The sequence below is a fragment of the Oryctolagus cuniculus genome, chromosome 18 (genome assembly GCF_964237555.1).
Source record: "Oryctolagus cuniculus chromosome 18, mOryCun1.1, whole genome shotgun sequence".
Classification (NCBI taxonomy): Eukaryota; Metazoa; Chordata; class Mammalia; order Lagomorpha; family Leporidae; genus Oryctolagus; species Oryctolagus cuniculus.
In genome coordinates, this window is record NC_091449.1 from 5,138,722 (window position 1) to 5,162,293 (window position 23,572).

Sequence of the window (23,572 nt, forward strand, 5' to 3'; positions counted from 1 at the left end):
GCATACAAGTCCTTGTAATAATTTCTGATGATTCTTTTTATTTCTGTGGTGTCTGTTGTTACGTTTCCTTTTTCATCTCTGATTTTATTGATTTGTGTCTTTTCTCTTCTTTTTTTAGTTAGTTTGGCCAATGGGGTGTCAATTTTGTTTATTTTTTCAAAAAACCAGCTCCTCGTTTGGCTGATTTTTTGTAATGTTTTTCTTGATTCAATCCTGTTGATTTCTTCTCTGATTTTAATTATTTCTCTTCTCCTACTAGATTTGGGTCTGGTGTGCTGTAGGTTTTCTAGATCCTTGAGGTGAATTGAAAGCTCATCTATTTGGTGCCTTTCCAATTTCTTGATGTAGGCACCTATTGATATAAACTTTCCTCTTAACACTGTTTTTGCTGCGTCCCATAAGTTTTGGTATGTTGTGCTGTTATCCTCATTTACTTCCAGAAAGTTTTTGATTTGTCTTTTGATTTCTTCTACGACCCATTGTTCATTCAGGAGCATGTTGTTCAATCTCCATTTGTTTGCGTATGCTCTAGGGATTCCTGAGTTGCTAATTTCCAACTTCATTCCCTTATGGTCTGAGAAGCTGCATGGTATGATTCTAATTCTTTTGAATTTGCTGAGACTTGCTTTATGGCCTAGTATGTGGTCAATCCTAGAGAAGGTTCCATGTACTGCTGAGAAGAATGTAAAATCTTTAGCTGTAGGATTGAAAGTTCTGTATATATCTGTTAGATCCATTTGGGCTATAGTGTCGTTTAAATCTACTGTATCCTTGTTGATCTTCTGTCCTATTGATCTGTCTATTTCTGAGAGTGGAGTATTGAAGTCCCCCAGTACTATTGTATCGGGGTCTAAGTCTCCCTTTAAGTCCGTTAACAAATCTTTTAGATAAACCGGTGCCCTGTAGTTAGGTGCATATACATTTATAATAGGTACATCTTCCTGTTGAATTGATCCCTTAATCATTATGTAGTGTCCCTCTTTGTCTCTCTTAACGGTTTTTGTGGTAAAGTTTATGGTGTCTGATATTAAGATGGTTACGCCCGCTCTTTTTTCATTTCTGTTGGCATGGTATATCTTTTTCCAGCCTTTCACTTTCAGTCTGTATGGATCTTTGTTGGAAAGGTGTGTTTCTTGTAAGCAGCAAATAGATGGGTTTTGTTTTTTAACCCAATCAGCCAAACGGTGTCTTTTAACTGGACAGTTCAGGCCATTCACGTTCAATGTGACTAATGGTAAGTGGTAACTTTGCCCTGCCATTTGCCAAAGATAAGTTCTAATATATGCTTTGAATTCCCTGTGATCTTTTGCTGTGAGCTTTCCTTCCTTGGTTTCCTTCCTTTACCTTCTTTCATATTGATGACCGTGTTTCTTTGTTTCTGTGTGTAACACATCTTTAAGCATCTTTTGCAGGGCTGGACGAGTGGCAACAAATTCTTTCAATTTCTGTTTGCTATGAAAAGTCTTTATTTCACCTTCATTCACAAATGATAGCTTTGCAGGATATAATATTCTGGGCTGGCAGTTGTTCTCTCTTAGTACCTGGGTATATCTCGCCATTCCCTCCTAGCTTGTAGAGTTTCTGATGAGAAGTCAGCTGTGAGTCTGATTGGAGATCCTCTGAGAGTAATCTGACGTTTCTCTCTTGCACATTTTAGGATCTTTTCTTTCTGTTTCACTGTGGAGAGTTTAATTACAACGTGCCGTGGTGAGGATCTCTTTTGGTCGTGTTTATTAGGGGTTCTGTGAGCTTCCTGTACTAGGATTTCTCTGTCCTTCTCCAAACCTGGGAAATTTTCTGCTAATATCTCACTAAAAAGGCCTTCTAATCCTTTCTCCCTCTCCATGCCTTCAGGAACTCCTAGAACCCGAATGTTGGGTTTTTTAATAGTATCCTGAAGATTCCTGACAATATGTTTTAGATTTCTAATTTCCTCTTCTTTTCTTTGGTCTGACTGTATCCTTTCCTGTTCTCTGTCTTCTAAGTCTGATATTCTCTCTTCTGCTTCACCCATTCTGTTTGTAAGGCTCTCTAGTGTGTTTTTATTTGATCTATTGAATTCTTCACTTCAGTCACTATCCCAGTTTCCTGTTGTACTAGTTGTTTCGTTTCATTTTGATTCCTCCTTAATATTTCATTTTCACGAGAGAGATTTTCTATCTTGTCCATTAAGGATTTCTGTAGTTCAAGAATTTGTTTTTGAGAACTTCTTAATGTTCTTATCAATTTTTTGAGATCTGCTTCTTGCATTTCTTCTATGTCATCATCCTCATAATCTTGAATTGGGGTGTCTTTTTCATTTGAGGGCTTCATGGTGACTTCCTTGTTTTTATTACCTTGGTTTTTGCGTTTGTTATTTGTCATATTGGAGATATTTGGTTTCTTCACTGTGGTGCTTTTTCTTGTTATACTATGACTCTAGATTAAGTGGACTATCTGTTTTTGATGGAGCCTTAGGGCTTGAGATGGGTGTGGCCTGAGAGCTCTGTTTGGTGTGCCAAAGGTGACACTCCCAGGTTAGGCGTGGTAAACCTCTCTCTCTCTCTCTCTTTCTTTTTTTTTGATTCAAAAGGAAAGTTATTCTGCACAGCTGAACTAAGTTGGAGGTAGTTAGCAGGCAAATGATATACCCACAGGAGCCAGAGATCAGAAGCTCTTTCCCAAGGACCACACAGGGAATCTGTTTGGCCCTCAGAGTGGGCTCAAATTCTCCTTCAGTCTCCCACTGGGTTGCCAAAGTTACGGAATTGTAGCGTCTCTGGAGAGTGCTCACGTGAATTCCATGAGTTCTCTCCCCCACCGTCTCTTTTTTCACAGTCTCAGTTCAGTAGCACCACAAATTTACTAGGTCCTAATCTCCTGTTAATTCGCCCCGCCCAGAGTCAGGTTTTTCTGCTAGGCTCAGGGCCTGTGCAGACCTGAGGTCGCTCTGCTTATGACGTATGTCCAAGATGGCGCCTGCTCTTTGTCTTGCTCGCCCTTGAGAGGTGAGCGGAGAGGGAGAAACCCGTGTCCATACCAGTCACCTTTTTTTTCCCTCTCTCTCTTCCAGTTAGCCTGGTGAAGTTCCCCCCCAGAGGTTGTTCCCTCTAATCTCCTCTCTCCACTTGCCTGCCGGTGTCTCGGGCTATTGAGGTTCGGCTCACCTCGCGTTCCAGCGCTGGTGTGTTGAGTCTGCTGCTGGTGTCCCGAACTGTGGGCTCCCACGCTCTCCACCCAGGTCCACTCCCCTTCCAGCGCCGATGTGTGGACTTGGAGCCCTGGACATCCCAAGTCTCCCCGCTGTTGTCTGTGTGGCATGCACTCCCCTTCGAGCACTGGCGTGCAGAGCCTGCGGCTTGCACAGCTCGGTCCCGTGGCTTGGCTTCCGCGGCTCTGTCCCGCGGCTCGGCTTCCGCGTGGTGGGCGACCTTGTTCTCCCAGTAGGTCCTCCGATTCACGGCCACTCAATCTAGAAGAGTTTCCTCTGCAATATTTTCTTGGTTCTTTTTTCTGAGACTACCGTAACTCCCCTTTTATTAAACTAAATTTTCCCAGACTATCGGTGCGCGCCCTCACTATTCCGCCATTTCATCATGAAAGGGTGTTGAATTTTATTGAATGCTTTCTCTGCATCTATTGAGATAATCATATGGTTTTTCTTCTGCAGTCTGTTAATGTGGTGAATCAGATTGATTTGCGAATGTTGAACCATCCCTGCATACCAGGGATAAATCCCACTTGGTCTGGGTGGATGATTTTCCTGGTGTGTCGTTGTATTCTATTGGCAAGAATTTTATTGAGGATTTTTGTGTCTATGTTCATCAGTGATATTGGTCTATAATTTTCTTTCAATGCTGCATCTTTCTCTGGCTTAGGGATTAAGGTGATGCTGGCTTCATAGAAAGAATTTGGGAGGATTCCATCCTTTTTGATTGTTCTGAATAGTTTGAGAAGTAATGGAATTAGTTCTTCTTTAAATGTCTGGTAGAATTCAGCAGTGAATCCATCTGGTCCTGGGCTTTTCTTTGTTGGGAGGGCCTTTATTACTGTTTCAATTTCTGTTTCAGTTATGGGTCTATTTAGGTTTTCTATGTCTTCATGGTTCAATTTAGGTAGATTGCATGTGTCCAGGAATCTATCCATTTCTGATAGATTTCCCTGTTTGCTGGCATACAAATCCTTGTAGTAATTTCTGATGATTCTTTTTATTTCTGTGGTGTCTGTTGTTACGTTTCCTTTTTTCATCTCTGATTTTATTGATTTGTGTCTTTTCTCTTCTTTTTTTAGTTAGTTGGGCCAATGGGGTGTCAATTTGTTTAATTTTTCAAAAAACTAGCTTCTTGCTTGGCTGATTTTTTGTAGTGTTTTTTTTTTTTTTGATTCGATCCTGTTAATTTCTTCTCTGATTTTAATTTATTTCTCTTCTCCTACTAGATTTGGGTCTGGTTTGCTGCAGTTTTTCTAGGTCCTTGAGATGCGCTGAAAGCTCATTTATTGGGTACCTTTCCAATTTCTTGATATAGGCACCTATTGCTATAAACTTGCCTCTCAATACTCCTTTTGCTGCATCCCATAAGTTTTGATATGTTGTGTTGTTATCCTCATTTACTTCCAGAAAGTTTTTGATTTCTCTTTTGATTTCTTGAATGATCCAGTGTTCATTCAGGAGCATGTTGTTTAGTCTCCATGTGTTTGCATACTTTCTATGGTTTCCTGAGTTGCTGATTTCCAGCTTTATTCCACTGTGGTCTGAGAAGCTGCATGGTATGATTCTAATTCTTTTAAATTTGCTGAGACTTGCTTTATGGCCTAGTATGTGAGGAATCCTAGAGAAGGTTCCATGCACTGCTGAGAAGCATGTGAAGTCTTTAGATGTAGGATCGAATGTTCTGTAGATATCTGTTAGATCCATTTGAGCAATATTGTCGATTAAATCTGCTGATTCCTTGTTGATCTTCTGTTCTGATGATCTGTCTATTTCTGAGAGTGGAGTATTGAAGTCCCCCAGTACTATTGTATTGGAATCTAAGTCTCTCTTTAAGTCCCTTAACATATCTTTTAAATAGACGGGTGCCCTGTAATCAGGTGCATATACATTTATAATAGCTACATCTTCCTGTTGAATTGGACCCTTAATCATTATATAGTGTCTCTCTTAACAGTTTTTGTGTTAAAGTTTATTTTGTCTGATATTAATATGGGTACACCTGCTTTTTTTGGTTTCTGTTGGCATGGAATATCTCTTTCCAACCTTTCACTTTCAGTCTGCATGCATCTTTGTTAGAGAGATGTGTTTCTTGTAGGCAGCAAATAGTTGGGTTTTGTTCCTTAAGCCAATCAGCCAATCGGTGTCTTTTAACTGAAGAGTTAAGTCCATGAATGTTTAATGTGACTATTGATACATAGTGACTTTGCCCTGCTATTTTGCCAGAGATATTTTCTAGTATATGCTTTGAGCTTCCTGTGCTCTTTTACTGGTAGGGTTTCTTCCTTTACCTTCTTTCATATTGATGGCCGTGTTTCTGTGTTTCTGAGTGTAGCACATCTTTAAGTATCTTTTGCAGGGCCAGATGAGTGGCAGCAAACTCTTTTAATTTCTGTTTGCTGTGAAAGGTCTTTATTTCACCTTCATTCACAAATGAGAGCTTACCAGGATATAATATTCTGGGCTGGCAATTTTTCTCTCTTAGCACCTGTGCTATGTCTCGCCATTCCCTCCTAGCCTGTAGTGTTTCTAATGAGAAGTCTGCTGTGAGTCTGATTGGAGATCCTCTGAGAGTAATCTGACGTTTCTCTCTTGCACATTTTAGGATCTTTTCTTTATGTTTCACTGTGGAGAGTTTAATTACAACGTGCTGTGGTGAGGATCTCTTTTGGTCATGTTTACTAGGGGTTCTATGAGCTTCCTGTACTAGGATGTCTCTGTCCTTCTCCAAACCCGGGAAGTTTTCTGCTAGTATCTCTCTAAAAAGGCCTTCTAATCCTTTCTCCCTCTCCATGCCTTCAGGAACTCCGAGAATTTGAATATTGTTTTTTTTTTTAATAATATCCTGTAGATTCCCAACGATATTTTTTAGATTTCTAATTTCCTCTGCTTTTCTTTGGTTTGACTGTATCTTTTCCTGTGCTCTGTCTTCTAAGTCTGATATTCTCTCTTCTGTTTCACTGACTCTGTTTTTTGGTCTTTCTAATGTGTTTGTCATTTGATCTATTGAGCTCTTCTTTTCGTTTTGATTTCTCTTCACTATCACACTTTCCTATTCTACTAGTTTCTGCCTTTCATTCTGATTCTTCCTTAAAATTTCATTTTCATGAGAGAGATTTTCAATCCTGTCCAATAAGGATTTCTGTAGTTCAAGGATTTGCTTTTGAAAACTTCTAAATGTTTTTATCATAAATTTTTTTAAATCCGTATCTTGCCTTTCTTCTATCTCATCATCTTCATAATCTTGGCTTGGGGTGTTTTGTTCATTTGGAGGCATCATAGTGTCATTGTTGATCTTGTTCCCTCAATTTTTGTGTTTGTTGCTTGGCATTGTTAATTCTTCTTCCCTCACTGTGAGTTTTTTTTTATACTATGTCTGTGTTAAGTGGACTGTCTGCTGTTGGAGGAGCCTTGGAGGCTTGAGATGGGTGTGGCCTGAGAGCTCTGCTTGGTTCTTCCTGGTTATGGATGTGCAAATGTGACACCCTTAGGTTATGCATTGTAAATCTCTCTCTCTCTATATATATTTATTTATTTATTCATTTATTTATTTTATTCAGGAGGTAAGTAATACCGCACGGCTGAGCAGAATTGATGGTATTTAGCTTCCAATCTCTGGTTTCTACCCAAAGAGTCTGTGCAGGCTCAGTTTCTCCTGTGGACTCCCTCTGGGTTGCCTAGGCTACTGAATTGTAGCGCCTCAGTTCCTTAGCTCTCTCCTTTTGTCATGTATATCCAGAGTGGGGCCTGCTCTTTGTCCCTTGCTCCCCTTTGCAAGGTTGGTGGAGAGAGAAACTCATCTGTACCAGTACCCCCCCACCTTTTTATTTTCCTTCTCTCCTGTATTCAGTCTGGTGAACCTTCCCACCTCAAGCCCGCTTCCCTCTAGATTCTGACCGCCATTTCCCAGCCAATGTCTTTGGTTACTGAGCTCACCTCCCCTTCCAGCGCCAATGTGTGGACTCAGAGCCCTGGGCATCCCTGCTCTCCCCGCTGGTCATTTGTCAATCCCAGAGAGGTTTAAGAAATATGATTCTATATTGAATGGGGGAAGAGTTGGAAGCATTTCCACTAAGATCTGGAACCAGACAAAGATGTTGTCCACTTTCACCATTGCTATTCAGTATAGTTCTACACTTTTGGCCAGAGCCATTAGACAAGAAAAAGAAATCAAAGGGATATAAATTGGAAAGGAGGAAGTCAAATTATCCCTGTTTGCAGATGACGTGATTCTATAGATATGGAAACCAGGGTTCATGGGGTGTGGTTCAAAACATTATCTTAAACTCTGTCTACAGAATCAGAACGCCACTGAAATGGAAAGGACTCTAGAAAGAGGAAATGAGTTTCCATGACATAAAAAGGAGGATTTTTTTTGTCTTTGCTTTTGTTTTTGTTTTGTAACTTTTTTTTTTTTTTGGTCCCAAGTGAATCATCAAATCGGTAACTGATTGATTAAGGGAATGGAAGGAACTGCTTAATGGATTAAAAGTGTTTATGGAGCCTACAATCCAGGGCTAATTTGGTGGAGGGCGACTGGGCATGGCCATATCTACTAGAAGATATTAAGGATCTTATATGGGAGAGAAAGTGATCAAGTTCATGATAAGGTCATGGTGACAGCCCCTGTGGTCCTTGGGAGCTGCTTTGGGAGTTTCTCACTCATATGCTTCATCTGCAGGATCCTCACGTAGCAGAGAGTGCAAAATTAAGTTTAGAAAATGAAATGAAGTCACTTGATACTAAAGATATACTGAGACTTACGAAGCCTGCTAGCGGGGACCTAGGCAGGACCCCTGTGAGTGCAGCCAGCAATACACGTTCTAGTCTCCCGGGCAGGAGGCTCCATCCTTTCCAAACTCAGGACATGTTCTAGGGCAGTCCTAGAAGGTACATTGCTCCTCTGGCCCGAGAGCAGCTGTTGGATTTCACTCATGTCCTTGGGCCCCAGGGTACCACGGTATGGACTTTCTACCCATGGCCACTCAGGCAGCCTGGGTGATTTGCTAATATTTTGTTGATGATTTTTCATCTGTGTTCATCAGGATTATTTTGTGTTTTTTTTTTTCCCTTGTTTAGTTGTGGTATCAGGATGATGCTGATTTCATCGAAAGCACTGGGAATAATTCCTTCTTCTTCCACTTTCTGGAATACACTGAAGACAGCTGGTATTAGTTTTTCTTCAAATGTTTTGTGAAGATTGGTAGAGAAATAGCCCCCAGGATTTTCTTTAGTCAGCTTTTTATTTTTTTAAGATTTATTTATTTATTTGAAAAGCAGTTGTAGAGAGGTAGAGAGGTAGAGAGGTAGAGAGGTAGAGAGGTAGAGAGAGAGAGAGAGAGAGAGAGAGACAGGATGGTCTTCATTCCACTGGTTCACTCCCCAGATGGCTGCGATGGCCAGAGCTGTGCTGATCCAAAGCCAGGAGCCAGGAGCTTCTTTTGGATCTCCCACACAAGTGCAAGGGCCCAAGGACTTGGGTCATCTTCTACTGCTTTCCCAGGCCACAGCAGAGAGCTGGATCAGAGGTGGAGCACCTGGGAATCAAATTGGCACCCACTTTGGATGCTGGCTCTGTACGTGGCGGCTTTACCTGCTATGACATAGCACCGGCCTGTCTGCTTTTCACTACTATGACAAGTTTCTTATGAAAGAGCGAGGTCTATTTGGCTCATGGTTTTGGAGGTTTACAGTGCAGTATCATCTGGGCCTATTGGTTTGGCCACCTGGTAAGCTTGGAGTCTGGTAATGGCAAGAAGGTGTGCAAAGGAAAGAGAGGCTTGGTTCTACTAGGCTGTTATAACCAATACTCTCAGGAGAACTGTCTTCTGAGGGCATGGTCCCCCTCAGGGACCAGGGACCTTCCATCCAACTGAAGTCACCTCCACAACACCATAATTGGATTAAGTTTCCAGTTGTTATGTCTGTATTTGTTCAGAAGTCATATCCTATTCAAATCATAGGATTCTCCCCCTGGCTCCCCTTACATGCCTCATACAGTCATTCCATGCCCCATAGTTACTAAGTCTCAAATCAGTCCAGCATTAATTCAAAAGTCCAAAGTCTCAGTTGAGATCCAAGACAAACTCCTCCAGTTGTGAACCTGTAACAATTGCAAGGTACATACTTTCAAGATAAAGTGGGGGTCAGGCACAAAGTGTACATTTCCATGCCCAAAGGGAGCTAACAGGCAAGTATAAAGGTTTAATAGACCAAAGAAAGCCCAAACACTAGCAGGGCAAGCATTAAGTTCTAATGTTCTGTGTGATAGCCTGTGGTGGGTGAGTTTCCAGAGGCTTGGGCAGCTCTGCCCCTGTGGCTTTGCCAGTCACTCCTCATGCTGCAGGTCTTGCAGGTGGGTATCTTATCTCTGCAATTCCTCTAGGCGCTGCCCTGGAAGAGTCTTGGCAGCATCCCTGACCCATATTTCCACTTCGGGGCTACCTTCAGCGGCTCCATCCCTGGGACAGGTCTCTGCCTGTAGCCTCAGCTTGTCTGAGTTACCTTTGAAATCTGGGTGGAGAACTCCATGCATCTGGGGCTCTTTATCTGATCCTACACCTGTTCCAATCTCTGCCTGTATACTGATGCTGGTGGCTTTCCCAGGTTGCACAGCACACTGCTTTCAGCTTTCCTGGGTGGTCATCTCATTGTGCCCCTAGCTCTCCCTCCCTGTGGTTGGTACTGCAGCTTTACTCCCAGAGTTTTGCTAAGTGCTGCTCCATCAGGGGCTCCCATCTTGTGGCCATGCTTTCATTTGACAACTCAGTGGAAGGTGCTATGACCTCATAACTCTTGTATTCTGAGTACCTTCAAAACCAGCACCATATGGATGCCAAAGGCAATGCATATCACAGTCACACCTGGCCCCCTGATTGAATGAGGCTCAGCCCTGGAGTGTTTCACTGACTTCCAAATAGAATGAAAAATCACTGTTAAAAGGAGAAGGAAAAAGTTTGACTCAAGGAGAAGAAGTAAACAAGATAAGGATATGAGACTGTACAACCTTGGGTGAACACAGAGGCTGTTTGGGGGAATAGAGGGCACCCTCTGTTCTTCAAACAATGTTCTAATCAAATCGTGTGGGAATATGGCCCTGGCCAGGGCAGTTCACGGACAATTTTAAAAACATCTGCCTCTGGCTGATTGGCAAGTACTGCTAAGGTTAAGGTCAGGTAAGGGATTACATAAGGAAAGATATAAAAGTAAGAAGAAAAACAAATGAAGGTGGTATGATTGCTTCCCAAATGCTACATGCGTTGCCCATGATGCCTTATTCCGATGCAAGATGGGAGTCTTTGTAAATAAATCTTATCTTTCTACTTTCATGGGTATGTGGATGTTTATTTGTGAATTGAGCCTCTAATATTGAAGTCTGTGCATAGCTCTTGGCCATATCACTATCTTTAAAAACATGACTGCAGGGATAAAAACCTGAGGCAGTTTTGGGAGAGCTCTCAGAAAGTGTCTGGGGGTTTAACAAAACAAGTGAGACTTTCCAGGCTTCTGGGCCTATGATGTGGGGGGAAACTTGAAGGTCTTTCTACCTTTGTTTTTGCAGATTAGCAAATAGCTTCCTTTTATTTCTGCTCATCTCTTTATTTTTTATTTATTTTCTTAGCTTTTATTTATTTATTTATTTGAGAGGTAGAGTTACAGACAGTGAGGGGAAGAGACAGAGAGAAAGGTCTTCCTTCCCTTGGTTCACTCCACAGTTGGCCACAATGGCTGGAACTGCGCTGATCTGAAGCCAGGAGCCAGGAGCTTCTTCCCGGTCTCTCATGTGGGTGCAGGGGCCCAAGGACTTGGGCCATCTTCTACTGCTTTCCCAGGCCTGAGCAGAGAGCTGGATTGGAAGAGGAGCAGCCGGGACTAGAACCGGTGCCCATATGGGATGCCGGTATTGCAGGCAGAGGATTAACCTATCGTGCCACAGGTGCCGGCCCCCTCTGCTCATCTGTTCAAGAAGTAGTTTCTGCACCTCACTTCCTGACCCAAGGTTTTTCTTCCTTTGCTGACTTCCTTCCTTTGTCTCTCTCTCTCTCTCCTTCCTTTTCCTTAAAAATTTAAAGGTTTATTTATTTATTTGAAAGACAGAGTTACACACACACACACACACACACACACAGAGAGAGAGAGAGAGAGAGAGAGAGAGAGAGAGATTTTTCTGTCACTGGTTCACAATCCCAAAATAGCTGCAATGGCCGGGGCTGGGCCAGGCTGAACCCAGGAGGCTGGAAGTCCATCCAGGTCTCCCACGTGGGTAGCAGCCAGGTACTTGGGCCATTTTCTGCTGCCTTTCAGGCACATTAGCAGGAACGGAAGTGGAGCCGCTGGGACTCAACATAGCACTTGCTGTAGACAGTGGCTTAACCCTCTGAGCCAAAATGCTGGCCTGAGGCTGCAAATTTTCCAATCCTGTCTGTTCTGCTGTATTTTCTGATCCTAACTGTAAGACAGACTGAAGGCAGCCAATAACAACCATGGTGCAGACTGAATACATTGCTGTTTTGAAATCTCATGTGCCGGGGCTGGCGCTGTGGTGTAGCAGGTAAAGCTGTTGCCTGCAGTGATGGCATCCCATATGGGTGCTGGTTCGAGTCCCAGCTGCTGCACTTCCAATACAGCTCTCTGCTATGGCCTGGGAAAGCAGTAGAAGATGGCCCAAGTCCTTGGGCCCCTGCACCTGCATGGGTGACCTGGAAGAAGCTCCTGGCTTCAGATTGGTGCAGTTCCGGCCTTTGCAGCCATCTGCAGAGTGTACCAACTGATAAAAGTCCTCTCTGTCTCTCTGTCTGTGCCTCTGTGTAGCTCTGACTTTCAAATAAAATAAATTTTTTAAAAGAAATATCATCTGCCAAATAAACCAGTCCACCATTTTTAAGTCCAGTCTTCCATATAGTCTCAGGACAGGGACACAAGGCTCTGCCACAGCATTAAAAGGGTGTTAAGACTGAGTTTTTAAACTTCCATGTTTGAGGCAGAACATACGGTATTTGTTTTACTCCTACTGGCTTACTTCACTTAACATTCTATCCTCAGATTCCACTCATTTTGCTGCAAATGTCAGGGTTTCATTTTTTATGGCTGAATAATATTCCCTTGTGTGTATGAACAACACATTTTCTTTACCTGTTCATCTGATGAGGGGCAGCTTGGCTGAGTCCACATCCTGACCCCTGTGAACAGTGCTGCACTGAGAGCACTACACACATTTACATGTATGTGCACTGGGCGCACTGTGCAGACTGCAGCCTTTTGCTCCCCATGGTGAGTTGCCCTCACTAAGGCGTCCAGTAAAGTGTTCAACAGTAGAGGACATATGGGTCCCCAGCACTTTTTCTGACTTTACAATGTATCCATTTCAACTAGACTTTTGCAGTTTGCACAATGTATCACACATTATCTCCAATGAGTTTTAAGTATCAGTTCTTGCTCTTCCTTTCCCTTGTCACTCTCTCTTCATAGCACCCTTGGTGGTACAGTTTAGGAGTCTGTGAATGAGGCTTGTGAGACAAATAACTTCTCAGGGCAGTGCAGAATCCACTGGGACTGTCAGTCTCAGTCCCTTCAGGCTCAGACCTCAGTGTTCCTGTCTCACCCATGGGAGCCCCTTTCTGCCCCAGGGATGATGGGGAAGGGGGTGCCTCCACTAACACTCCACCTGTCTCTTTGGAGATGCTGACTCTGAACCAGAAACTTTTAATTGTTTAAGGGAATTTGGAACTGGTAAAACTTTTTCAGACGTACTAAAGCTCTTTAGCCTGCCATGTCATTGTCACTACAGGAGAACTTGGTGACTGTAGTCCTGTGGGAGGTGAGGTTACAGAATCACCAATGATATTTCTGGGACTTCTGGCCAGTATCCTCCTACATTCATGATAGCTAAGGTGCCTGTCAACCTGAGGTCCCCATCCCAGCAGAAGGAAGGATACCAGGCAGTATTTCCTCCCTCAGCCAGAGGGGCAGCATCTGTCAGGGCAGCAGGAGCAGCAGGATTCTTGGTAAGTACTCTTGCATGGAAATGGGAAGCTTCTGAGGCAGTACATGATGTAGTGTCCAAGTCACAGACAGGAGGAAGAATTCCCGAGGTGCTGGCAGATTGCAGGCACAGACCGGACACACAGCCCCTATACTGAACACTTAATGTTTGCTCTTCTAACTCAACATAAACTTTACTGATAATTATTGCTGGAATTAGAGCCAATCTGTAAAGATATCTGCTTTTCCTGATGTGAAGGGCTCTAATTTGAAGATTAGTCTGATTTGACATTATCATAAAGAAAGTACAGAGAAATTTTCATGATTAATGCAGTTTCTCTATGAAATTCTGTGCATCTGCTAATGAATATGCTAGATATAACTTAATCACCCAGCTCTGCATAAAATATCAAGTAATTGGTAGTTTATCAGATAAAATGATCTTTCTCGAACAAGGATGTGTTGAAATTCACTGAATCAGTTTAATTATAGCTCTACATGAAAACCTTGGTGGTCTGTTGACATTGGTGGCAATTTTTCTTCTTGAAATTACTGAAAGAGCCTTTCTGACAATTAAGCTCCCTCTCGAGGGTAGAGGATGGCAGGAAAAAATATTTAGCCTTTTCCAGTGTTAAATACACGGGATATTCAAAATGTTCATGGAAAAAAGCACATTATCTTTCAATTCAATTTTTCATAAATTTTTTGAAGTCACCCCATAAATCATGTAATGTTTTTGCTTGTTTAAAAATGCTCTAAGGTCATTTGTATCATTTTTCCACTTTAAATTATTCCATGAACATGTCTCCAGTATCCACTTGAATACTTAAATTGTATTTTATTATCATTACTAAACCACACATTGAGCAGAGAGTCAGTGTTTTTCTAAAATATTGAACATAACTATATGCTTTCTAAGGAATATTAATTGATTTTCTCTTCAGTATCTTTTCACTTACTTATATCTCATGTCACATAGCTTAGGACAAATCCCACTATGGTATAACTTAAATGGTTGCAATAATTGGCAACAAATGAAACATTAACTTTTACTGTTACCCTAATGTGGATCCATTCTCAAAATTATTCAGTGTATCTGAATTTTATTAGAACATCATAATAATTCATGTGATACTTTTCTGTAGAATAAGACATAGATGACAATAAAGTTAAAATGATAAAATATGTAAAATAAAATAAATTTAAGACAAGGTACACATATATTTGCATTATTTAAAGTCCCCAGACTGGGAACCAGGGTAACAAAGTGATGGTAATGTCAACTTTACAACATTAAAAAATGTTACAATGTTACAACTAAAGGCTATGTTAGTTCAAAGCCAGACTCTACCAATATTTACATAAGCCATAAATATCTCAGTGAGTACAACCTCCTGTAGTTTAAAAGACAAAACCATAGCAGTGCTTAAGTCACACAGTTATGAAAGTTACATTAATAGGGATATATATATATATGTATATATGCATCAGTGACACAGACCTCCACACTGTAAGTGGTATTTAAAGATATGAATTAGTCTTGGGAATGATCTTAACACTAGAGAACAACTATGAGAAAAAAGTTCTTATGGGAAAATAATGTGGTATTTTCTCATTTAATCCTCTATGAGGAAATATTCACATCTCGTGTTTTTACAGAGAATCCTCTATAAAATATTCATATTCATATTCTTAATAGAATATGAATATTGAGCCTAGAAAATAACTGAATGTCTTAATGAAAGTTGGAATAATCTACCTTTTCCATATTACCATTAGGATACCAGTAAATTTCTCCTTAATTCACTACTCAGTGGATACATGATAGCATTTAGGTGACTTCTTGAATCCAAAGATGCACAGAACCTCACAGTTCTTCCACTCTCCATCTTCCTTCTTTTCTCATTTTTTCATAATATGCACTTTCCATTAACTTTTAGAAACCCCTTATATACATTTAACTGAATGCTCAGCTCTATTTGACAATATGTAATTTTAATGAAACATCTTATGAAATTTAGTAAAATCACACACACATATATATATATACATACATATATATTATCCAGCTGTTCATATTATATAACCCATGCCTTCATACTTCTGCAAAATGTATGAGAGTGCTTCAAGATGTTCACAGAAAACTGAATTAAAAGATAAACTGTGCAGTGGGCATTTACCCTAGTGTTAATGATTATATCCCACCATCAGAGTCCTGGGCTTAATTTCTGGTTCTGGCTCCTGGCTCCAGCTTCTCACCATTACAGAACCTGGAAGGCAGCAGGTGATGGTTCAAGACTTGGGTCCCTGCTACCTACATGGGAGAGCTGCCTGCCTGGCTCCCCACACTGCTCCTGGCCACCAACCTCATTATTTATCGCTTTAAATCTAAGTTTTCTGTTCAAGTAATCCTTGGTCATTTTCCCTCAAAAAGACCTTTCACACTTGTTATTTATTTATATTTTTTAAATATTTATTTTATTTATTTGAAAGACAGACTTACAGAGACAGGTAGAGACAGACAGGGAGGTCTTCCATCTGCTGCTGCACTCCCCAGATGGTTGCAATGGCCAGAGCTGCATCGATCTGAAGCCAGGAGTGGGGAGCTTTTTCCGGGTCTCCCACATGGGTGCAGGGGCCCAAGGACTTGGGCAATCTTCTACTGTTTTTCCAGGCCATAGCAGAGAGCTGGATTGGAAGAGGAATAGCCAGGACTAGAACCAGCACCCATACAGGATGCTGGTGCTTCAGGCCAGGGCTTTAACCCGCTGCACCACAGTGCATGCTCCATACACTTCTTATTTTTATTTCTATTTCATTTTTTTAAAGATTTATTCATTTTTTATTTGAAAGTCAGAGTTACACAGAGAGAAGAGAGGCAGGGAGAGAGAGAGGTGTCTTCCATCCAATGGTTCACTCCCCAATTGGCCGCAATGGCTGGAGCTGCGCAGATCCGAAGCCAGGAGCCAGGAGCTTCTTCCAGGTCTCCCACGTGGGTGCAGGAACCCAAGGACTTGGGCGATCTTCTACTGCTTTCCCAGGTCACAGCAGAGAGCTGGATCGGAAGTGAACCGGCACCCATATGGGATGCTGGTGCTTCAGGCCAGGCATTAACCCACTGCGCCACAGCACTCGTCCATCTATTTAATTTTATGCATGTTGTTTGTGATCTTCCCTTCATTGTGAAGTATAATAAAGTTTTTATGTATTGATGCCATGTTCTGCATGCTAATGATATTTTCCCTTTAGTTTTACCTACTGTCATATGTTTTTTATTCATTACTTAGGTTTAAACGTATTGTACATCTTTACTCTGTGGTGAGTTGCCCTTACTAAGACATCAAGAAAGTGTTAAACATTCAATGCCCCTTGTGTTCTTTGTGACTTTAGAACTCCATTTCATCTGGACTTTTCAATTGACTTGTACACAGTTGAACAAATGGTCTCTTAGAATTTTTGGTATCAGTTTTTAAAATTATGTTTTCTTTGTACTCTTCCCTTGTCAGGTTCTGTGTGTCCTGCAGTTCTCATAACATTCTTGATGGTGCAGTTTAGGAATCTGGAGAAAGGCAGAGAAAGATTTGTGGGGAAATAACTTCTCAGAGAAGTGAAAGACCCACTGGACAAGAGGCTTTTACTGTCAATCTCTCCAGATTTAGACCTCAATTATCACTGGTTCCTCCATGTGAAAACCCTGACTGCCCCAGGGATGATGGAAAAAGGAGACATCCCCACTAAAGACTCCTTTTGTCTCTTTGGAGCTGTTCACTGTGAACCAGAAACTTCTATGTGTTTCTGGCAATTTGGAACTGGGAAAATGTTTTCTCAGACATACCAAGGCTCCGAAGCCCACACTGTCATGCACCCTACAAGTGAACTGGTAATATTGGTCTTGTGGGAGGTGAGGTCACAGAATCATCAACATCTCAGAGTCTGGCCATGCATGATGGCTGATGTGTCTATCATCCTGAGACCACCACCATGGTAGCAGGAAGAACACATGAAGAAACACCCCCAACTCACGTTTTCACGCAGAATCCTCTACTTAGGAATACTGAGCCTAGAAACAATAGGATGGCCACAATGGATTTGAGAATTGGAATAATCTCCCTTTTCCTGGTTATCCTTGGAATTCTGGGGAATTTCTCACTCGCAAGTCACTATTTGTTCCTCTACTTCCATGGGCACAGGTTAAGGCCCATAGATTTGATTCTCAAGCACCTGACTGTGGCTAACTTTTTGGGTATTATTTTGAGAGGAATCCCAGAGACCATGGCAGCTTTAGGGATGGAGTATTTTCTCAGTGATTTTGGGTGCAAACTCATTTTCTACATCCACAGGGTGGGCAGAGGTGTATCCTATGGCTGTGTTTGCCTCTTGAGTATTTTCCAGGCCATTACAATTAGTCCCAGGAACTCCAAGTGGGCAAAGCTTAAAGAAAAAACTCCTAGATATATTAACATCTCCACTATCCTCTGCTGGACCCTGCACTTGCTGGTAAATGCCGTTTTTCCTATACGTATTTCTGGCAAATGGAAAAATACAAATGCCACAGAGAGGTTGGATAATGGAGTCTGTTCTTCTCCACCTTATGACAAAGTCATAAACTCAATCTTTGCAGCATTGTTTTCCATTTCTGATGTCCTATGTTTGGGGCTCATGCTCTGGGCCAGTGGTTCCATGGTTTTCATCCTGTACAGGCACAAGCAGCAGGTGCAGCACATTCAAAGATCTGACATCTCTTCCAGGTCCTCTGCTGAGACCAGAGCCACCCACAGCATCCTTGCCCTGGTAAGCACCTTTATGTGTTTCTATGCGATCACTAGTGTCATCCAAGTGTTGCTGGCTGTTTTTCATAGTCCCAGTGTGTGGCTCTTCTCTCTTGCTACTTTAATGGATATATTTTTTCCAACTGTGTGTCCATTTGTGATCATGACCCGTAAATACAATACTTCCAGAATCTACTCTACCTGTTGTGGAAGCAATATAAAGTCACCAACTATCATCAGAGAAAAGACCCATGTGTTGTCTGTTTTGTGCTGTATCGAGTAACTGGTTCATTCAACTCTTGCCATATTCCACCCAAATGAGGAGGAATCTGACTCAACTGCATTCTGGGCTCCCTAAATCTCTCCTTTCACTCTTGTGCACTTCCTCCAATCCACCAGCACTGTATGTATTTTAAGGTATAACCTTCCTGTTCTTTACCAAGGCCTTTATAAAAGGGCTCACTTTCATGAAATTGCTCCATTCCAATAGCTCTTTGTGACCAACTCCTTATGAATTTTGTCCATGAATAAGAGCATAACCTGAAGCTATCAATGAAATTCTCCCATATGTGCACCATCTCTGGATGAACAATGAGAACACTTTTCAGTTAACTAAAACAAACAGGCACCTGACACATGAGCCAATGAGAGCTTCTGACCTTTAATTTGAAAACTGAGAGGTTCAATTCTAGGAGGTGCATGTGGAAGGTCTTTCTGCATAAAAGCTCCCTCTGCCTAACTGAGTGGATCTGAGATCTTTTTGCAGTTTGTCCTTGAGTCTCCCTTGCTGTCCATGCTTTCCTTCACTTCCAATGTCCAGACTTCCAACTCCTGTCTTTGGAAGATGTTGCCCAAGCTGAACCAATTTCCAGGACAGCAGTGTCCTTTATACTGTACGTCTAAGGCAGCCTCCTTTCCTTCTGAGGTGGACCTGTCCTGAGGTCCACTTCATTTTTCAGTGGCATAAGAGGAAAATGGTGCTGAGTTCTTCAGAAATCTGCACCAGGACAGGAAGGAGCAAGGGAGTATTTAGCAGGCAGACAGGAAGTGCCCAGGGACGTGTCTTTGGTGGAGCAAGGAAATCTTATTTTCAAAATTCAAAATTTTATACTTTTCAGGTGTGTTTTCAAACTTATGACTATTTCTTTGTTTACATCATTTTCATTTACATTACTTAATTTGTTAAGTTGTCTTATGTTTAATTTTGTTAACTTCTTAAAATGCAATTTTAGTTTTCTTTGTTTTAGCTTTACTTCCAAATAATATATAATGTATACAGTTTACTAAGCATACAATTTTGACATTATAGATTTTTATTGAAATATTTTGTGGGTTAGTGAATGACACATATCACATGTGTGAATGGAAATATGTTATCCTGTTAGTGTTCACATTATTTAGCTCATAACTTCACACATATGTGAAGTGTACATATTGGACTTTTAAAAAATTAGCATATGGTATGAAACTCAGGTAGGAACAATTGCTCTGGGAATGCCACAACATGTAAGCCATAGCAGCACAGAAGAGGTAAACAATAGCTCTTCAAGTCAGCAATAAAAAATGTATCCAGGCCAGCGCCGCGGCTCACTAGGCTAATCCTCCACCTTGTGGTGCCGGCACACCGGGTTCTAGTCCCTGTCGGGGTGCCGGATTCTGTCCCAGTTGCCCCTCTTCCAGGCCAGCTCTCTGCTGTGGCCTAGGAGTGCAGTGGAGGATGGCCCAAGTGTTTGGGCCCTGTACCCCATGGGAGACCAGGAGAAGCACCTGGCTCCTGCCATTGGATCAGCACGGTGCACCGACTGCTGTGTGCTAGCTGTGGCGGCCATTGGAGGGTGAACCAACGGCAAAAGGAAGACCTTTCTCTCTGTCTCTCTCTCTCACTGTCCACTCTGCCTGTCAAAAAATGCATCCAATAAAATGACATAGCAAAAAATAAGAAACAGAATGTAATGAGAGGTAGAGCCTGTGGAAGAAAGTACTGAATCAACATGTAATAAATAGGAAGATGTGGTATTCCCTGATGAGGATAGGTTTTATAGAAGCCAACAATATTTGGTAATCTGATAAAAATGAAGATTGTTCACAGTTAATTGAAGCTTTCCTTTTAAAAAAAGCTTTTATTTATTTATTTGAGAGGTAGAGTTTCAGAAAGTGAGAGAGAGAGAGACAGAGAGAAAGGTCTTCCTTCCATTGGTTCACTCTCCAATTGTCTGCAATGGCTGAAGCTGTGCCAACCCGAAGCCAGGAGCTTCTTCTGGGTCTCCCATGCAGGTGCAGGGGCACAAGGTCTTGGGCCATCTTCCATCTTCCATCTTGTTGCAACTTCATCAGGCCATCTTCAGCTGTTTTCTCAGGTGCATTAACAGAGAGCTGGACTGGAAGTGTAGCAGCCAGGACTTGAACTGGTACCCATATGGGATGCTGGTGTCATGGGCAATGACTTAACCTTCTGTGGCACAATGCAGGCCCCTCTTTTAAAAATTTTTTAGATTTTAAATGATTTATTTGAAAGAGTGACAGGTAGGGAGGGAGGAGGAGAGAAAGGGCATGAGTGAAAGTGAGCTAACTAGCTTCCATCTGCTGGTTCAGTCCCTGAAAGGCCTCAGTGGTTGGGGCTGGGCCAGGCGGAAGCCAGGAGCCTGGAATTCCAACCAGGTTTCCCATGTGGATGGCAGGGACCCAACCACTTGGGTCATCTTCTGCCGCTTTCCCAGACACATTAGCAGGAAGCTGGATGGGGAGTAGAGCAACTGGGACTTGAAATGGCATTCATATGGATTTTGGCATTGCAGGTAGCACTTCAACTACTGCATCACAGTCAGCCCCTGGTTTTCTTTTCTCTCTCTCTCTTAAGATCTATTTATTTATTTGAAAGGCAGAGTTAGAGGGAGAGTTAGAGGGAGAGGGAGAGGGAGAGAGAGAAAGAGAGAGAGAGACACCTTTCATCCACTGGTTCACTCCCCAGTTGGCTGCAATGGCCATAGCTGCACCAGTCCGAAGCCTGGAGCCAGGAGCTTCTTCCAGGTCTCTCACGAGGGTGCAGGGGCCTTCTTTACTGCTTTCCCAGGCCATAGCAGAGAGCTGGATTGGAAGTGGAGCAGCTGGGACTCCAACAGGTGTGCATATGGGATGCCAGCACTGCAGATGGTGGCTTTACCAGCTACACCATAGCACTGGCCCCTTCTGTTTGTTTTTAAATGGTCAACAAAGGAGAAGCCATGGGGAAATCCATTTTTCTGAGCACAACACTAAGTAATAAACATTTCAAGTTAAACTGAAAACATCCTGAAGCCATCGCATTTCAAATTAAATAATAATTCTGTGTTTAGCTGGGCACTCAAATTGGGTAAGTGAAAAGAGCCACGTCAGCACCCACATCTCTACCTATCCTTACATAAGTGCAATGGTTTGTTTTCCAAATTACTAAACAGAAATATCTGATTGCTACCAACAACTTCCCCATACAAATGAGAAGAAGAGACACATTCAGGTCTCTGTATAAAGCCAAGCAAGCTGTATATAAGCAAACATTTAAAGAGTCTTCTAGTGAAATATTCCTTTACAAAAAAGGTGAAATCCCTGTGCTGTGTTGACTAAAATGTTATGACTCCTCTAATGTCTAAGGCTGGCTCATGGAAACCCAATCAGCTGGTTGGAGCTGCTGGCAGTTGAGAAGATGCTGGCACCAATGTGTGGATAAACTATTGTAATATTTCTTCTTTACTCCACCTCATTCCTCACATGCAGACTTGAACTTTCCAGTATTTGGGTTACTGGTTTAGCATATGCCAGGAAAAACAACTTTGTAGTCATCAGGATGTTAGCCAAATGCATATCATTTACTTGATCATAATTACTGGTGAACAGTGGTCAATAAACAGTTCTGCATTCTTCTAAATAAAGAAACATCAACAGGGCAGGTTTTCTGGCACAGCAGGTAAAGCTGCTACTTTCAATGCCAGCATCCCATACTGGAGCACTAGTTCGAGTACGGGCTGCTCTGTGTCCAATCCAGCTTCCAGTTAATGTGCCTGGGAAGGCAGCGGAAGATGGCCCAAGTGCTTCAGTCCCTGTCACTCATGTGGGAAACCAGGAAGGAGTCCCTGGCTCTGAGCTTCAGCTTGGCCCAGACCTGGCTGTTGTGGCCATTTGGGTAGTGAGCAAAGGGATGAAGATTCTCTCTCTGTCTTCCTCTGTCATTCTTTCAAATAAATAAGTAAATAAATCCTTTTTAAGAAGAGGTCACTGGGTTTTAATAATAATGAACATTATACAAGTGTTAAACTTACAGGTATTTGTAAATTTTTATTACATTTAGTATCTTCATTATAATTTACTATGTATATAATGCTCACTATAATTTATTATATATAATGCTCTTCTTATATTTAGAATTAATCCATTTTAGACTTTTTTTGCTCATTTTCTGCAACGAAGGTCTCAAAGTATTGAATGTGTGGGCTATGTATGTGCTTATATCTATGTGTGCACTGACACATGGGTGTATTTGCATGTTTATTTCTGTGTGCACATGAAGATGGATGTGCACTGGCATTTGTGTGTCTCTGTGTAGGTGCCCACTTGTACACTTGCGTGTGCACTTTTCCCTCTGGCCCTCAATTTCTGCATATATGGATTTTGCCTTGTTCACACAGGAGTGCATAAAGCATTCCCTTTTGAAGGGTATCTGATCCTACAGAAACTGAGTGAAAGCACTATTTAGTTAAAGCTTAATTAATTTCTATTTATTTAAAATTTTGTTTAGTACTTTGTAGATTAAGCTGACATGTGTGAAGAAATTTTTGGATGCTTACTTTTGGAGCTCTTTTCAGGAATGAGTAAACAGCTGATATGTAATGAACACAGGGAAAAATGAACAATAGCGAAGCAGTGCATTATGAGACGACTAAACAAAGAGAAGGAATAAAATAGAGAGCAGCAAGTAAAAGGATAGGGGGTGGAGAAGAGCTAGGACAAAAGAGGCCAAGAATGAGCAGGAGGTGGGAGCTGGAGGGGAAAGTGGACAGAAGACACCTGTGGCCACTGCATTTAAAGAGGGAACATCAGAGTGAGAGAGGAAGCAAGATATGGAGTTGGAGAAAGAGGAGGACTGGGAGAAAGGTATAAAGCAGAAAAAAGGGAGAAAGATGGAAAATAACAATGGAGATTGTATACATTAGCAAAAAGATGGATGAGTGTGTGTGTGTGAGAGAGAGAGAGAGAGAGAGGGAGGGAGGGAGGGAGAGAGAGAGGGAGGGAGGGAGGAAAGGAGGGAAAGAGGGAGCGATAGGAGGAGAAAACCAGTAGTAGAAAAAGAGAGTAAATGGGGAGAGAGTGGAAAAAGGTGGAGTGAACAAAGAGTGCTTGCAGCTGCAGTGTCGAGAAGCCTAGACGGAGAACACCTGGAATCAGGAGAAACTGAGGAGGAGGGGGATGAGAAGGGAAGGTGTGGTAAATGAAGTCAAAGGTAGAACTTGACATAAACAGAGTGGAGACAAGACAGGGAGAGAATGGGCTGAGGAAAAGAGAGGGGAGAAGGCTGGGGGAGAGGGAAGAAGAAGGAGAAGGGGAGGGAGGAGAGAGGGAAGACGATGGAGGACAAGATGTGGGGGTTTGAAATGGCAGAGAAATA

The 23,572-nt window shown here is 42.0% G+C and overlaps 1 protein-coding gene across 3 annotated transcripts in view; it reads left to right on the forward strand.

Annotated features, from left to right (window-relative positions):
• Positions 1-23,572, forward strand: part of ORYCUNV1R1633 (vomeronasal 1 receptor oryCunV1R1633) — a 97,457-nt gene that overhangs the window by 3,963 nt on the left and 69,922 nt on the right. Inside the window, exon 2 of one of the 3 annotated variants that reach the window (XM_070061832.1) lies at positions 8,267-23,096. The exons of 1 other annotated variant lie outside the window; for it this stretch is intronic. In XM_070061832.1, the coding sequence (XP_069917933.1) occupies positions 17,150-18,220 (1,071 nt within the window). In that variant the 5' untranslated portion in view covers positions 8,267-17,149 and the 3' untranslated portion in view covers positions 18,221-23,096. 3 annotated transcript variants of the gene reach the window in all.